Source organism: Molossus molossus, unplaced genomic scaffold (assembly GCF_014108415.1).
Source record: "Molossus molossus isolate mMolMol1 unplaced genomic scaffold, mMolMol1.p scaffold_m16_p_5, whole genome shotgun sequence".
NCBI lineage: Eukaryota > Metazoa > Chordata > Mammalia > Chiroptera > Molossidae > Molossus > Molossus molossus.
This window is the reverse complement of record NW_023425388.1, coordinates 33674-51493: the sequence shown is the minus strand read 5'-3', so window position 1 is coordinate 51493 and position 17820 is coordinate 33674. Positions and strand designations below refer to the sequence as shown.

General features: G+C 40.6%; 1 protein-coding gene across 1 annotated transcript; it reads right to left on the bottom strand.

Moving 5' to 3' along the window:
* Positions 1-1945: 1945 nt before the first annotated feature.
* N6AMT1 (N-6 adenine-specific DNA methyltransferase 1) lies at positions 1946-17505 on the bottom strand. Its single transcript, XM_036243911.1, has 6 exons — positions 17372-17505; positions 15097-15183; positions 14087-14177; positions 12560-12643; positions 3264-3405; positions 1946-2256 (listed from the first exon to the last, which is right to left on the bottom strand). The coding sequence occupies exons 1-6, from the start codon at positions 17503-17505 to the stop codon at positions 2150-2152; spliced, it is 645 nt and encodes a 214-aa protein (XP_036099804.1). The 3' UTR covers positions 1946-2149.
* Positions 17506-17820: the final 315 nt, after the last annotated feature.

Genomic DNA, 17820 nt, shown 5'->3' with positions numbered 1-17820 from the left:
ATGTACTCAATACTCTGGATAAATGCCCAGCCTGGAATGGCAGGGAACAGACATCTGTGTTCTGTGGCTTGAGATGTTGTCACACTGCTCACCCCGTGGCTCGGAGAGGAGGTCTGCTTTTCCCTCCTCGTCACCCACTCAGTCCCACCAGACACTGGTTTTCCGTCAGAGCTGTGAGGTGGTAGAGCTTTGTTTTCATTTGTGTTTACTTGGCTACCAATAATCTTAGCCTCATTTCATAGATTTGTTGGTCGTTATTTTGTGAATTTATTATCTGTATGGAGTACTTATAGTCTTTTTTTTTTTTTTTTTAATCCTCACCCGAGGACATTTTCCCATTTTTTTGTTCAGGTAGAGTGGGAGGGAGAGAGAGGAACAGAGAGAGAGAGAGAAACATCGATGTGAAAGGAACACATCGAGTGGCTGCCACCCGCACGACCGACCAGGGCCGGGGACAAACTGCAACTGAGGTACGTGCCCTTAGCGGGAACCGAACCCGGGTCTCTCAGGACCGCAGGCCGACGCTCTAACCGCTGAGCCAAACCGGCCAGGGCGAGTACTTATAGTCTTATGGATCATAATGCTTTATCTGTTACAGGGCTGCTTCTAGCACAGGGCCTGACCCTTTTTTTAGATTTTTAATTGATTTTTAGTGAGAGGGAGAGAGAAACACTGATATGAGAGAAACATCAATCTTCTGTGTCCTGCACACACCCTACTGCGGGTTGAGCCCCAGACCTGGGCACGTACTCTGACCTGGAACTGGACCGGTAACCTTCAGTGCCCGGGCTGACGCACAGCCAACCGAGCCACACTGGCCAGGGCGACAGGCTTGGCTCTAGGTCTGTGCTGTGATTGTGCAGAACCCGCCAGTTAAATTTAGTCAAGTTTGTCATTCTTTTCTTTAAAATTTTGTTCATTCCCTGAGGTTTCAAAAAACACTGTGCCTAATTCACCTGCAGTAAAAATTCTGTGCCTGGTGTGAGGCAGGGTCTGAGGCCGTGCTGATCCAGTTGTCACAGCGCCGTGTTGAGTGGCGCTCTGCTCGTGTCAGCAAATCCCTCTGTCAGTCCAGGGATCTGTGTGTCTGCATTAGCTCTGCACGTCGTTTTGTTTTGTTTCCTCTAGAGAAAGCTTTGTAATTAACCTTGCACAGCAGGTGAAGAGTCCTCTGCCCCTGTTCTTCAGACTTTCCTTGGATAGGCATTTCCTCAACATAGGTGTGGTGAGTTTATTTACACACAGTTCTCCTTCTAAGAAAAATCTATAGTAATTTGCAATGTATATGCAAGAAAACAAGTAAGTGACAGAGGATAAGAGGTAGGAAAACCTCACCAGGGAGAAGAGGAAAGCAGAGGGTTCTCACACTAGAAGGAAGATGATGCCAGTGAAGTAAATTTTTAAAAATTTTAATAAGAAACAATTTGAAATTGTATGTCATTTTTGTGCGATGCTACCACAAGAGAGGAAATTCCTCCATTCCCACCAGGTATCTTCTGAGATTTTCTTTCTTTCTTTGCCTCCTGCACGGCGCAGACCAGGGCCCGGGACGATCCGCAACAGAGGTACCTGCCCCTGACTGCGACCAAACCTGTGACTCGGTCCGCAGGCCGACACTACCGCTGAGCCAAACCAGCCAGGGCTGAGATTTTCTTATATACACAGACAAACCTACCCTCTCTGTGGGTTTTTAAGAAATACCCACGTAGGGCAATACTGCTGTGTAACCTGCCTCTTCTTCCCCCGTAGCACAGCCCCCCTTCTGTCTGAGGCAGGATGGCGTGTGCTCAGCCCTTTTCGTGACGGGCAGATAGGCTGCCTTCTTGTTCTGCGATTACAGGTGGTGATCTTTTATGTATGAATACAAATTACGTAAAACGCATGCGTTTCCTTACATGTAAGCAAATATTTCTGTAGGCTTGACTCCGAGGTGAAAGCTAATGCCCTACCCTCCCACCTTCCTCTGACAAATTTAAGACAATTTTACTTAACAAAGAAATTACTTCAGTTTCAAAATATGGTGACTACATTCAGCTTCAACATATGTGTTTATATATATATATATAAACCCATATATGTCCAATATAATATGTATTCATACACGTAGTCAACATCATATACATTGTGCAACATAACAGCAGACTCGCGGTCAGGACTTGGCGAACCTCAGGACAGAGAGGTGCTCTTGGCCTGCACGCCTGGAAAGTGCGGTCGTGCCCCGTAGGCCTTTTGTCTCCATCGTTTCCAGAATTTCTTCTAGAATGAAAATTAAAACAGGATAAAATCCAGTTGAATCATTTGGTGAACTGAGTATAATCACTAAACAGTTTAATAACAGACTAAGTAATATTCATCTGAGAAAACAGTGTCTACCTAGCAAATGTCTATGACAGTGAACTTGGACTTCACAGGGACGGGAGCACGTTGTGATTTCCAGGTGTTGCTGACACTTCAGTGAGACTGAGTGGCCTGCGGTGCAGTGGGGTCTGCTCTGGGCTCAGCAGAAACAGTAATTATTCTTGCTGTTACAGCAGTAATGAGTTTTTTAGTTACTGAGCTCCAATCTCTGCCTGTATCCTTCCCTTTGGATAAAAAATGCAAATGAAGGTTTGGGCACAGTGGTAGTAAATAAAGTAGCTTATTTCTTTTAGGCATATTGAAAAAAGCAAAACCTTCCCTTTTACAAACAACACCTGAGACTGAACTAAGAGTGGAGTTTAAAGAAAAACTACCCTAGCAATCATGATGTGATTTGAGGGGTTGCTGATACAGGTACAACGTATAAGATGAAGCCGAGGCTTAAGAAAAAGAGAACAGAGATTATAGTCAATCAGTTACGAAGTACTCTGAAAGCTGAGGTGTGAAAGTCCACACTGTGAGACAGCTGTCATGACAGGCCTCAGATGAGCTGAAGGTCACAGCAGCTACCAAGGGCGTGGAGAGGGAAGGAGGAGAGAACATGCGCAGTATTGAAGGTGGGTGGGGTGTTAGAAGAAGAATTTACAGACTTCGTACTTGAATATTAGTTTAGGGATCAGGGGGAAACTGCCCCGCCCTCCTCAAGACAATGCATTTGAAAACCCCCAAATCAACCTCTTACAAATCCCTCTTTCAACACGTGTTTGAATTATCTGTTGTCGGTGATTACAACATAGCACTCCCTATTACCTTACACATTATAGTCTTACACATTATAGCTTTCACGTTATGAACTTGTGATTCCAGCAAAGTCCGTCGTGGGAAGATGAACTGGTCTGTATTACCTGGGTTGTTTTCCTTAATGGTAACTAAATAGAAAAACCCTCTTGGCGAAAGGAGATCTGGAACCAGTGGAAAGAATCTGTCCATGACTTGGCGACCATTTCTGCCACCAGCCCACGCTGCCTCTATTCCGTGACTTCCTACCTGTGACCAATTAGAAAAATTGTTTTGTTGTGACTCCAGTAAAGTTACTTTTAGAACCACAAACTTAACCTTTTGACAGGTAACATCACCAAACAAGTATACATTTTGTATTTTACAGCTCTCTCGGAGGCTGTCAAGTCTAAGCTGAGCCCCACCATTTCTTAGCCTTGTGACCTTGTGCAAATTTGTAATCTTTGTGAATTAGTTTCCTCCCTTATCTGTAAAATTAGAAAAACAATAGTCTCCAACTGTAAAGTTAGAAAAAAAGATAAATTATTTCTGTCCCATGTTAGGGAAAATGAGGGAATTTGAAAACAGTGCCCTGTACACATTAAGGCTTAATAATAGTTGTTACTATTAATACAGTGCTTCTATTGAGACATAGGTAATTTTTCAACTTAACACGGAACATTTGGAAGAAACTAGAAGGGAGAGCTTGTATTTTAAGAGATTCACTTTGCAGAAACAACGTTTCAAAATGTCCCACCGCATCTGGTTCTCTTCTGGATTATTATTCATGCAGACCTTTCTAGGAGCACATTTATCACATTATTTTCCCCTAACAATCTAATTCCATTGTAGAAACAACACCTATGAGAGTTTACACAGTATTAAACTTTAAATCCTTACCATTGCATAATGTTTTCAAACCTAAAGAATATTTTAAAAATCATGCAAAGACTAACCACAACACAAGTATTTTCTATTTTCTTCAATGGTTTTTCTCCATATTTTAAATTGTTTACACACAAACATGACTTCCACTTTTATTCATTTAACATGGCATGTTTCCCATTAGAAATACCCTTAACCACATAAATTTTACAAATGAGATGTTCATATATTTCTTTAATTTTTAATTTTTTTATTTATCTTTGTTACAGATATTTCTCCTATTTCCCCCATTGACACCCACCCCCAAACCTGTCCCTAGCATTGTTGTCTATGTCCATGGTTATAAGTTCTGTGTACATGCATGTAAGTTCTGTGGTTTCTCTCTTCCATCTCCCTCTCCTGAGGATTGTCAGTCTATACTCTACTTCTATGTCTCTGGGTCTATTTTGTTCATCAGTTTGTTTTGTTCATTATATTCCACAAATAAGTGAGATCATGTGATATTTGTCTTTCTCTGATGGGCTCGTTTTGTTTAGGATAATACTCTCCAGGTCCCTCCACTGTCGTCTCAAAGGACAAGAGATCTTTCTTACAGCTGCATAGTACTCCATTGTGTACATGTACCACAGCTGTTTTATCCACTCATCTACTGATAGACACTTGGGCTGTTTCCAGGTCTTAGCTATTGTAAATAGTGCTGCTACAGACATGGGGGTACATAGAGTCTTTCTGATTGGTGTTTCAGGCTTCTTAAGGTATATTCCTAGAAGTGGGATCACTGGGTCGCATGGCAATTCAATTTTTAACTTTTTGAGGTAACACCATAGTGTTTTCTATAGTGGCTGCACCAGTCTGCATTCCCACCAGCAGTGTACTATAGTGTTTGATGATTTGTTATTGGCGGCCATTCTGACAAGTGTGAGGCGATACCTCATAGTCGTTTTAATTTGCATCTCTGATTAGTGACATTGAGCATTTTTTCATGTCTCTTGGCCATTTGTACATCCTGTTTGGAAAGGTGTCTCTTTAGATCCTCTGCCCATATTTAAATTGGATTCTTTGTCTTTTGTTGAGTTGTATGAGTACTCTATATATGTTTTGGAAATTAACCCCCTATCTGATGTATCATTGGCAATTATGCTCTCCCATATAGTGGGTTCCCTTTCCATTTTGATGGTTGTTTGTTTTGTTGTGCAAAAGTTTTTTAGTTTGATGTAGTCCTGTGTGTTCACTTTTTCCATTGTTTCTCTCTTTTTTTTTCATCCTCACCTGAGGACATTTTCCCTTTTATCCTCAGACAGATTGGGGAGGTGGGGGGAGAAACACTGATGAGAGAGACACATCGACTGGTTGCCTCCTGCGTGACCCTGACTGGGGCTGGGGATGAACCGCAACCAAGGTACATGCCTTTGGCCAGAATCAAACCCGGGTCTTATTGGTCCACAGGCTGACACACTAACCGCTGACCCAAACCAGCCAGGGATCCTTTGTTTCTCTCTTGCCTTAGGCATTGCATCAGTGAAAATTCTGCTGCGTGTGATGTCTGAAATTTTATTGCCTACAGTTTCTTCTAGAATTTTTATGGATTCATGAGTCACATTTAAGTCTTTTATCCATTTAGAGTTTATTCTTGTGTATGGTGTAAGTTACTGGTCTAGTTTCATTTTTTTTTTTTTTTTTTGCATGTAGCTGTCCAATTTTCCCAACACCATTTATTAAAGAGGCTGTCTTTACTCCATTGTATGTTCTTGCCACCACTGTCAAATATTGAGCATAACAGTCAATTTCTGGGTTCTCTGTTCTGTTCCACTGGTCTATATGCCTGTTCTTGTGCCAGTACCATTCTGTTTTGATTACAGTAGCTTTGTAGTATAACCTGATATCTGGTATTGTGATCCCACCGACTTTGTCCTTCCTTTTCAAGCTTGCTGTGGCTGTTTCGGGTCTTTTTTGGTTCCGTATGAACTTCTGAAGTATTTGTTGTAGTTCTGTGAAATATGTTGTTGGTATTTTGATGGGGATTTCATTGAATCTATAGATTGCTTTGGGTAGTATGGACATTTTAATGATGTTAATTCTTCCAATCTATGAACAAGGTATTATGCTCCCACTTTTTTATGTAGTCCTCTATTTCTTTTTTCAATGACATTAATTTTGTATCTTGCTACTTTGCCAAATTCATTTATGAAATCCAGTTGATTTTTGATGAGTCTTTAGGGTTTTCTATGTATAGTATCATGTCATATGCGAATAATGACAGTTTCACTTCCTCCTTTCCAATTTGGATTTCTTTTTTGTTCATGTCTGATTGCGGTAACTAAGACTTCCTGTACTGTGTTAAATAAGAGTGGCAAAAATGGGCTTCCCTGTTTTGTTCCTGTTCTTAAGGGAAATGCTTTTAGTTTTGCCCATTGGATATAATGTTGGCTATAGGTCTTTCATATATGGCTTTTATTATGTTGACATGTGATCTCTATATTCCCACATTGCTGATCATTTTTATCAGAAATGGGTGCTGGATTTTGTCAAATGCTTTTCTCAGTGTCTATTGATATGATCATGTGGTTTTCATCTTTCATTTTGTTTATGCGGTGTATCACATTTATTGATTTGCAAATATTGTACCAGCCTTGCATCCCTGGGATGAATCCCACTTGGTCATAGTGAATAATTTTTTTCATGTATTGCTGGATCTGGTTTGCTAGTATTTTGTTAAGGATTCTGGCATCTATGTTCATCAGGGATATTAGCCTGTAGTTTTCTTTCTTTGTAGTGTCTTTTTCTGGTTTTGGAGTTAGAATTATGCTGGCCTCATAAAATGAGTTTGGAAGTTTTCCTTCTTGAATTTTTTGAAATAGTTTGAGCAGAATGGGTGTTAGTTCTTTGAATGTTTGGTAAAACTGCCCCATGAAGCTGTCCGGGCCTGGGCTTTAGTGTGCTGGGAGAGCCTTGATTGAATCAATTTCCTTAGTTGTTATTGGTCTGTTCAAGTTTTCTATCTCTTCCCAGTCCAGTGTTGGGAGACTGTGTACTTCTAGAAATTTGTCCATTTCGCTTAGACTGTCTAATTTGTTGCCATATAATTGTTCATATTTGTTAACGATCCTTTGTATTTCTGTGGTATCAGTTGTTATTTCTCTTCTTTTATTTCTGATTTTGTGTATTTGGGTTCTCTTTGTTTCTTGGTGAGTCTAACTAAGGGTCCATCAATCTTGTTTATGTTTTTGAAAAATCAGCTCTTTTATTGATCCTTTAAATTGTTATTTTGGTCTCTATGTTATTTCTGCTCTGATCTTTACTATTTCCTTCCTTCCACTTGCTCTGGGGTTTTCTTTTTGTTTGCTTTCTAGTTCTTTAAGTTGTGAGGTTAGAGAGTCTATTCAGAAATTTTTCTTGTTTCTTGAGGTAGGCCTGTAGTGCTATGAACTTCCATCCCTCTCAGAACTGCTTTTGCTGCATCCCATTGATTTTGTGTTGTTGTGTGTTCATTGTCATTGGTTTCCTGGAAGTTTTTAATTTCTTCCTTGATCTCCATGGTAACCCATTCATTGTTTAATAACATGCTATTTAGCTTCCATGTGTTCAAATGTTTTTGCATGTTCTTGTTGCATTTGATGTCTAGTTTCCTAGTTTCATGTCATTATAATCTGAAAAAATGCTTGATATAATTTCAATCTTTTTTAACTTGTAGAGACTTAGTTCGTGCACTTGAGAAGAATGTGAATTCTGTAGTTTTGGGGTGTAATTCTCTGTAGATACCTATTAAATCCATTTGGTCTAGTGCTTGTTAATTTTTTTGTGTAGAGGATCTATCCAGTGATGACAGCGGGCTGTTGAAGTCCCCTGCTATGATTGTATTGCTGTCGATTTCTTCTTTGAAGTCTTCCAGAAGATTTTGAAGATATTTTGGTGTTCCTATATTGGGTGCATAAATGTTTACCAAGGCTGTATCTTCCTACTGGATAGATCCTTTCAATATTATGTAGTGGCCTTCTTTTTCTCTAGTATGGCTTACATTTTGAAATCTATTTTATCAGATCTGAGTATTGCTACTCCAGCTTTTTTTCCCGTTCCGTTTGCTTGGAAGATTTTTTTCCATCCCTTCACTTTCAACCTATGTGAGTCTTTTGTTGTGAGGTGAGTCTCTTGTAAACAACATATATGAGTCATGCTTTCTTATCCAATCAGCTACTCTGTGTCTTTTTGTCAGAGCATTCAGTCCATTTACATTTAAGGTGATTATTGATATGTACTTATTTATTGCCATTTTTCTTCAGTGTGCTTGTATTTTTCTTCCTATATGTTCTACTAATTACAGCAGTCCTTTTAACATTTCTTGCAGGGCTACGAGCGGTGCTGGGGAGTGGGTCTTCCGTGGATTGATCTTTTAATATTATGTAGTGACCTTTGTTTCTTATTCTGCCCCTCATTTTGAAGTCTATCTTATCAGATATGAGTAATATCACACCAGCTTTTTTTTTCCTTCGGTTCCATTTTCTTGAAATTTTTTCCCCATCAGTTCACTTTCATCCTGTGTGAGTCTTTTGTTGTGAGGTGGGTCTCTTGTAGACACCGTATATGTGGGTCATGTTTTCTTATCCAATCAGCTACCCTATGTCTTTAGATTGGACCATTTAAGCCATTTACATTTAAGGTTATTATTGATAAATACTTATCAGTTGCCATTTTTATTTTACGCCTCATTGGCAAATATGTATTATTGGCAAATATGATCTCCCCGTAAGTGGGTTCCCTTTCCATTTTGATGCTGGTTTCTTTTGCCTTGCAGAAGCTTTTACATTTGATGATTTCCCATTTGTTAATCTTATCCTTTGTTTCTCTTGCCCTAGGTGATGTATCAGTGAAAATTCCACTACATATGATGTCTGAGATATTTTTGCCTACATTTTCTTGTAGGATTTTTATGGTTTTATGGGTTACATTTAAGTCTTTTATCCATTTTGGATTTATTATTGTGTATGGTGTAAGTCGGTGCTCTAGTATTTTTTTTTTCGCATATAGCTATTTAATTTGTTCATGACCATTTATTAAAGAGACTCTATTTTCCATTGTATGCTCTTGCCTCCTTTGTCAAATATTAATTGTACATGCTGTCTTTTGGGTTGATACATGGATTCTCTGTTCTGATCTGTTGATCATTGTGCCAGTACCTATCTGTTGAAATTATGATGACTTTATAGTATAATTTGATATCAGGTATTCTGATCCCTCCACTTTTTTTTCTTTTTCAGAATTGCTGTGGCTATTTAGAGTCTCTCTGTTTCTTCTTTTTACAACAGTCTCTTTAGCATTTCTTGTAGTGCTGGTTTGGTGGTGGTAAATTCCTTTAGCTTTTTTTTGCCTGTGAAGCTCTTTATTTCTCCTTCAATTTTGAGTGATAGCCTTGCTGAATAGAGTAGTCTTGGATTCAGACCCTTGCCTTTCATTACTTTGTACACTTCATGCCACTCTTTTCTGGCCTGCAGTGTTTCTACTGAGAAATCAGCTTATAGTCTAATGAGAGCTCCCTTGTAGGTAACTTTCTGTCTCTCTCTCACTTCCTTAAGATTTGCCATTTGAATTATGATGTGTGTAGCTGTGGGTCTTTTTGGGTTCATCTTGCTTGGCAAGACTCTGTGTTTCCTGGACTCTTGAGTTTTTCCTTCACCAAATCAGGGAAATTTTCTGTCATTATGTCTTCAAACAGGTTCTCTATTCCTTTCTCTGATTCTTCTCCTTCCGGTATCCCTATAATGCAAATGTTGTTACATTTTGTATTGTCCTAAAGCTCCCTTAAACTCTCCTCCTGCTTTTTAATTTCTTTTCCCATGTGCTTCTCTATTTGGGTGTTTTTTTCCAACCTCATATACCTGCTTTTAAAAAATGCCTTTTCTGTCCTGGCCGGTGTTGCTCAATGGTTAAAGTGTCAGCCCTTGCACTGGAGAGTCATGGGTTGGATTCCTGGTCAAGGCACCTACCTGGGTTGCAGGTTCAGTCCCCAGCCCTGGTCCAGGTCATGCAGGAGGCAACCAATCAATGCATCTCTCTCAAATCGATGTTTCTCTTTCTCTCGGTTCCCATCCCTTGTTCCACTCTCGAAAAATCAATGCAAAAAATATTCTTGGGTGAGTACTTAAAGAAAACTTCTTTTCTCTTTCAATATTTTGCTTCTGTAATCCTCCCCCTTGTTCTACACTCATAAATACAAGTGCTTACAAACATACATGCACAAAATTTTTCTTGTCCATGTTTTACAAAGATAGAATTATCTTCTAGATTTTAAAAAGTTTTTATTGATTTTTGAGAGAAAGAGGGAGAGATATATATAAATATTGATCAGCTGCCTCCTGCATGCCTCCTACTGGGGATGGAGCCTGTAACCTGGGCATGGGCCCTGACTAAACCCAGACTTCTCAGTCATTGGGATGGAGCTCCATCCAGTGAGCTACAACAGCCGGGCTATTCTACATTCTTACATGTACTTTTGTTTTCTTAGGTAATATCTTACAAAAATCTTTCCATGTGATCTAGCAGAGTTCTGATTTGCTTTTAATGACTGCATAATGATATTTTGTGGTGGAAAATATATCTTATTCAGCTTTCAATGAACATTCAATGTGTCCACTTGCTTATTTCTGGGTATCTACTGAAGTTATTCCTATATCTATCATTGGCTTGTAAACATACACCTTTCCATAAGGTAAGTTATATTAGGAAAGTTATCATTTCCTCTTTTTGTCAAGACTTTCCTCCTAGAGACTTCCATTTCTGGCATTCCTGTAATTCCTTCTTTTTCTGAGCTCATGTCTTCCTTTCATTAGTTTACTTGGTGATGTGGTCTGTGGACAGGTGCGTGGGATGGCAGCTTTGGCCGGGACTGTTTCTCGTCATTCCATTCCAGGGTGGACAAGGAGCCCTCTGTGCTGGACCCTGTTCATATGCCTCCCCGGGGATGCTCAGCCAGGCTCTGTGCTTGCACGGGAGAAAGATCAGCTGCACCAACCACAGCCTTATAGCCTGAGAAGGGATGTGCCATCATAACAGAGGAGAGTTGTCTGGGTGACTGCTCTTTGCTGGCTGCCTGAGCCCCAGTGCTGCCCAGGTCATGGGCATACACCCACAGCACACAACCTCGTGTCTAGATACAGCAGTCCAGCCACAGTCTTTTGAATGCACTTCTAATGTATCTTCTGTCTGCTGAAGCTAACCTTTCAGTCTCTTAACTTTTCCCTTCATGGTTTCCTTCTTTTCCTCTTCATGCTCTGTGCGCAGAAATATTTCTTGCACTTGGTTTCCAGACCACTGATTCAGACTTGACAGAGACCACATTGTCTTGTAATTCATGTCCTTATGTGTTACTTTGTAGAACATGTTTCAAGCTCCAGGAAATCTCTGTGGTGCTGCAGTGTGATCCTGTCCATCTCAGCTCTTAGGAGTTAGGACTGCACACAGTCACCTAGAGGCCCTGGCACCTGACTGAGAGGTGCAGGAGAAGCAGGCACACAGTTCAGGACTTGGAATGTGGGCGGAAGGAATCCCATTCATGTCCCTACGTCCCCAGAACATCCTCTCATCCACTAGTCTTCCCAGGAGTCTGTAGTCCTGAGAGTCCACGATTTACTTATCTGTTTCTCTTGTTATGCGTACATTTTCATATTATTTCCCATCGTAAATGCAGATGCAATAAACAATTTTGTGAATTTCAATTTTTATTTCATTGTTGAATGATTTCCTTAAATTAGATCTCAAGGATTAAGATGACTGGATGGCCACATTGTATCATTCTTGGTATTTATTCCCAGTTTGCTTCGTGAAGAGTTCTTTATGTAGCACTTCCCTCAATGGCTGTTCACGTTATGACAGTAACTTCCTTGTATGAGTTTACCTGTTAGCAGAGTAATGGCTTCTGAGCTGCTTAACTGCATCAGTAGTAACAACTAAACTGACCTTCCCCATCTTGGTGCAGATGAATGTTAACACTTGTCAGCCTTGCCAGAGGATGGTCATCCAGGAATGAAACAGGAACCATTATGACTCACTGTTAAATTTTGTCAGCCTTGGGCATTCTCTCTTTAAGTTGGGAAATGGTTACCAGGCACCATCTCTTCATTTTTCAAATCACATATTTCAAGATAAATATTTTTCCACCCCGACCCCCACTTTCTGAGAATAGCGATTGAAGGAGGAAACCTGAGATTTTCACAAAGAATTCCTATGTGATTTAAGGGTGATTAGAAATACTGTTTTGCAGATTTGTTATTCACGATAAAGGGCATTCATGCACACACACACACAAGCACACAAATTTAAATACCATGTCCCTATTCGAATGGGCTTTTTAGGGACAGAGATGGGTCAGTTTGTATTTCCATGAGTTTTAGGTTCCTTTCCTATGTCTACATATAGTACCCAATCATTGAGAATCAGGAGTAAAATCAGAGCAGTTTGTGTTCATCATTAGGTGACAACATATGAAATTCATCTACGTTTACAAAGAAAACAGACAGTATTAACAATTAAATTTTGTTAGAGGTCTTACCTCTTCAGGTGGAGTCACTGCGTAGGGGGGATTAAACACCAGAAGATCAACTTTTTCCTTCAGTCTTGGTAGCAAGCCTTGGACCTAAATGTTCAACAACTGTCAGACTTTTATGCCAGAATATAAATTCAATCATCTTAAAAAATATATATCATGTATTTAGAAACAAAAATGTGTTAGAAGGCCACACTAATAAACAGAAACAGAGTTGAATATTCTTAACATTTTCATTCAGATAAAGATTATATGAGCCCTGGCCTGTTTGGCTCAGCAGTTAAGAGTGTCGGCCTGCGGTCCAGAGAGACCCGGGTTTGGTTCTCTCTGGTACCAAAGGGCACGCTAAGGGCATGTACCTCGGTTGCAGTTTGTCCCGGCCCTGGTTGGTCGTGCGGGTGGCAGCCACTTGATGTGTCCTTTTCACATCAATGTCTCTCTCTCTCTCTCTCTCTCTCTCCCCCTCCCTTCCTCCCTCCCTTCCTCCCACTCTATCTGAACGGAAAATGGAAAAATGTCCTCGGGTGAGGATAAAAAAGAAGAAAAAAAAAGATTATATGAATTTTGCCCTGGCCAGTGTGACTCATTGGTTAGAGCATTGGCCCACACTCCAAAGGGTTGTGGGTTCAATTCCTGATCAAGGCACATAGCTGGGTGGTAGGTTTAATCCCTGGCCCTGGTTGGGGTGCATGCAGGAGGCAATCCAATGCGTGTGCCTTTCTCATCAATGTCTCTCCCCCACCACCCTCCATTCCACTCTCTCAACAACAACAAAAAATCAATGGAAAAAATTTCCTTGGGTGAGGATAAACAAAAACAAAAATAAGAGTATATGAATTTACCTAAAAGTAAGGAAATTAGACTATCAGAATGAAGATGTTCAGGAGTCTTGGCTCTTCAGCAGCTCATATTTACTTGGGTTCACTGTCAGAGATGAAATGAGGAAGGTCTAGTCTTCTACATATGTTCTGTACAGATGTGGACACAACTTAAAAGCTGTAGCCTCTGAGCTAATAATTATTTTCTATAATCAAAAGGAATGTTTTATAAGAGGAGAGAGCACATGACCCAAAGTGATCTAAGCTATGCTCATTCTGGGGCTTTTGCTAGATTAACTGAATGGAAAGGGTTTCTTTCCATGGGAGATTGCTAAGAAATAAGATACAGACATGCAAGTATCTTGCCACCATGAAGGAAGAGTACCTAGGAATAGAGTCACTTGAGAGAAGTTCAGACCTAAGAAAAAGACACCTGTAACAACATTTGAGTTCCTAGATTCAGCTGTGCCTGAAGCTACCCACTCTATTGAAGCTAGTTTGAAGTGGAATGTCTGTCATTTTGACAGACAGATGCCTGATGTATACAAACCAACAGAAATTCCCTGTTAATTGTGGACAGAAATTATTATATCAGTAAAGAATTTATAAACTATGAGGTATACTGCTTGGTGGGTTAAAAATTAATCACTCATTACCATCTTTACCTTATTGGAAAATAAAATTAATTATTATTGGGCAAGGATTAACAGCTCACCAAATCAGTAATCACAGGCTGTACATTAACTCTGTTACAGCGTGCTGTCTCCAGGGTACAAGCTGCTGCCTTAGGGTTGATATCAGTGCACCTACAAACAGAAAAGAAAGAAAACTATACCCTATGTCCATAGGTCAGATTCGAGAAATATTCTAGTCCTTTTACATGGAGATTTAGAAAAAATATATATGTAAGCTTTAATAATGGTAGAAAAAGAACAAAGATTTGTTACATTGATGAAAAAGGCTGTTATAGTGATATGATGTGTAAGAGTAGAAGAATACACATGGCTGCACACACACATAAAGGAATTTATTATGAATCCAATGAAGGAATATTATGCAGCCATCAAAAATGAAATTTAAAAGGAATTTTTGAAAGGAAAATGCTCAAGACACAATGTTCATAGGAAAACATTGGAAATAGAAAAAAAAAGCAAGGAATAGTTTGACCATGTGTGGTAAAATTTATAGGTAATTTTTGTCTTTATAACCTATATTCTCAAAATTTCTCAAAAACAATTCTGATGACTTATTTTTTTTCATATAAATTATTTACCTAAAAAAATTCAAATTTAGAGATGTCCTAAAATTCTTAGGCTGCTGCTATAATTACACAGTTGGATGGAACAGATGTGAACATAGTTATAATCTTTAGGAAGTTAATTTGCAATCTGAGACCTTACTATACTTAGACACCATCAGTCCGGCCGGTGTGGCTCAGTGGATGGAGCATGATCTGAGCATGATCCCGTGGACTGATAGGTCCCGTTTCGATTCCCGGTCAGGGCACATCCCCAGTAGGGGGCTTGCGGGAGACAGCCGATCAATGTTTCTCTCTCACATCTGTTTCTCTCTCTCAAAAAAAGTCAATAAAAACATATTAAAACATAGACACCAAGAGATACAAATTATCTACTTATAAAGATGATTTCATTGAAACAATACATAAGAGTAATTATAGTAAATCTCAGTGGAAGATGTGGATGAATTTGATATTCTTATACGTACATGTACAAAGCTTGAGGACCTATCATGGAGGCTAGGAATGTGGATACCACTCCAGACCCTGACCCTACTTCCAGGCATATTTCCACTCTAAAACAAAACAAAATGATATTAGTCCAGAGCATTAAAACAAATTATAGAAAATAACTCTCAGGATACTTTTAATCTGTTTCTGCCCCATTGTCACTCACCTGCAACTATGTGGAAATATAAAATAAATTTGTAAATAAGTTAATTTCTGACAACTACTTTGTCATCATTTAATATTGCATAGCTCAAAATTGTTAAAATTTTGAGTGTGTGGTTTATTCTAAGTCAATAAACTAGTAATATAACAAATGGCTTTCAATTCATTTCTATAGAAAATTACATTAAAACTATGGAATAGTGTTAATTTAAGGCTGGACAGTTTAATATGAAAGACATCGGTCCTTTCCAGAAGAAGCTTAGTTTAGTATCTCCTAAAATGACAGGGTTAGTAGTATTACAATATTTATTTATGAAAGACATTTCTCTATCATTTAAAAGTATATAACATTCAGCTTTGCCAGTGTGGCTCAGTGGTTGAGCATTGACTCATGCATCAAGAGGTTGCTGGTTCAATTCCCGGTCAGGGCACATGCCCAGGTTTTGGGTCAAATACCCAGTGGGGGGCGTGCAGGAGGCGGCCAGTCCATGTTCTCTCTCATCGATGTTTCTCTCTCTCCCTTCGTCTCTCTCTAAAAATCAATAAGAAAAATAAGTAAAAGTATATACAACATTCATAAATTCATCAGCATATCCTTGGTGGGGGGAGTGGTTCCCCCATTCTACAGATAACAGATTCAGAACAGCAAAGAAACTCCATATTGGTACCACTATACACTGAATTGTATTTGATCTAAGAATATTAATAATAATCTTAAGAATGCTACTTAAGCCCTGGCCAGTTTGGCTCAGTGGTTGGAGCGTTGGCCTGTGGACCAGAGAGTCCCAGGTTCAGTTCCCGCTGGGGGCACGTACCAAAAAAAAAAAAAAAAAAAATGCTACTTAATATCTCCACTGCACTGTGTTTTGTCCTTCAATTAAATTTATTTCCTTGTATATTATATATGTGTGTGTGTGTGTGTGTCAAAAGCACCAATTATCCCCTTATAGAGATAGATTTGATGGGATTTAGATGTCGCATGAATGCCTAACTCCCCAAACAATTACCCAAGAACAAATTCTAGGGGTTTCTAACCTTTGGAACTAGTCCACATATCTGACAAATCTTTATTATGCTGTAGGAAGGTCTACTGAATCTTACCAGCAGCTTCTATTTGGGGGGAAAAAAACCTGTTATGGTCTCATAAGAAATTACAATTCCAAGAGCAGAAATATTCAAGACTTTACAACAAAATGAGCTTCCTTCACAGCATACTCTGGAATGCAATTTGTACTTGTAAATCATTGGTATATCCCGAGTTATAAAACAGTCCTGTTCCATTCTATATTCCAGTAAATCCAAAAGTTCGATCGTTTAAAAAGAAAAAATAGTTTAATAAGAGTTACGCCGTTTTACACATGGAAAAAATCCCAAGTTTAAGAGGAATAAACACAGACCTCTGAAGCCTGACAGCTGTTTCATCCTGAGAAAACCCATTTCAAATATTGATTTTTATATACATCTAAATACCCAAATTTCTTTCATTATAAAAACTTACAGGTATTCATTCTTTTTTGTTATTAACTTAGTTTATAGTGAGCATTTCAACAGCTCAGTTTTATTCTCCGTAAGGTGCTGGGTAGAATTACGCGGGCTGCCTGCTGCACGTTACTCTCCTGATCACAATTCAATGAAAACCTCGGTTCCGCGGTCGCACGAGCGGCTTTGAAAACACCGCCCCCCGCCCCCCGCCCCCCTCCCCCCAGCTCTGCGCCCTCCCGCCGCCAGAGGGCACTGTCCCGCCAACGGCGGCGCCACGGGCTCTGCGTCGTCGCTGCTCCGCTAAGCGCAGCGTCCGGGGCTGCGGGGTTTGAACTGCGCCCTGAGGGCGCTGCTGTTGGGGGACGTGCGCGGGGGGTCACCCCTGCCGGGAGGGAGCCGCCCGGGGCGGTCGGAGCTCCGACGCCGACAGGACCCCGGCGCAGTCGCTGCTGCTCCTGCGGGGAAGTCGTCGGCGACGGCTTCCGGCGTCAACCCGCCGGGGGAGCCTCGCCCCCTGTCTGGGCGGCGGCGACAGTCCTTTCCTGGGCCCTGGGCCGCCGCCTCCGGGACGCCCGACCCCTGTCCCCCGGGCTTCTCGCCTCCTCGCACCGCGTGAGCTCGGCCGCCGCCGCCTCGAGAGCGTCCAGGAGCAGGAACGTGTCCTCCGCGGGCTCGTACACGTCGCTGAAGGCGCCGCGGCCCACGTGCCCGTGCAGCGGCGTGGGGAGGCCGGGCGCCGCCATCTTTCTCCAGCGCGTCCCGCCGGCTGGCGCCAACGCCGCGCATGCGCAGCGTGCGGGGCGCCGGCCGGAAGTGCCCCTCCCTCTGAGCACTGGGGGCAGGTTGAGTCGTCCAGGTGAAGTTGCATAGTCTGCAGTTCCTGACGTTTGCTTTATTCTTTGAACGTTTAAATGTAGTTCAGTTTATATCTCAGCACCTGGCACCTGTCCTCATAGCTATTGACTAAGCGGAATGTTTATTGTACATTTAGAAGTTTTCTACTTCTAGTTAGCGTGGAAATGAAAAATACGTGATAGTTATGAAAATTTACTTTTTCT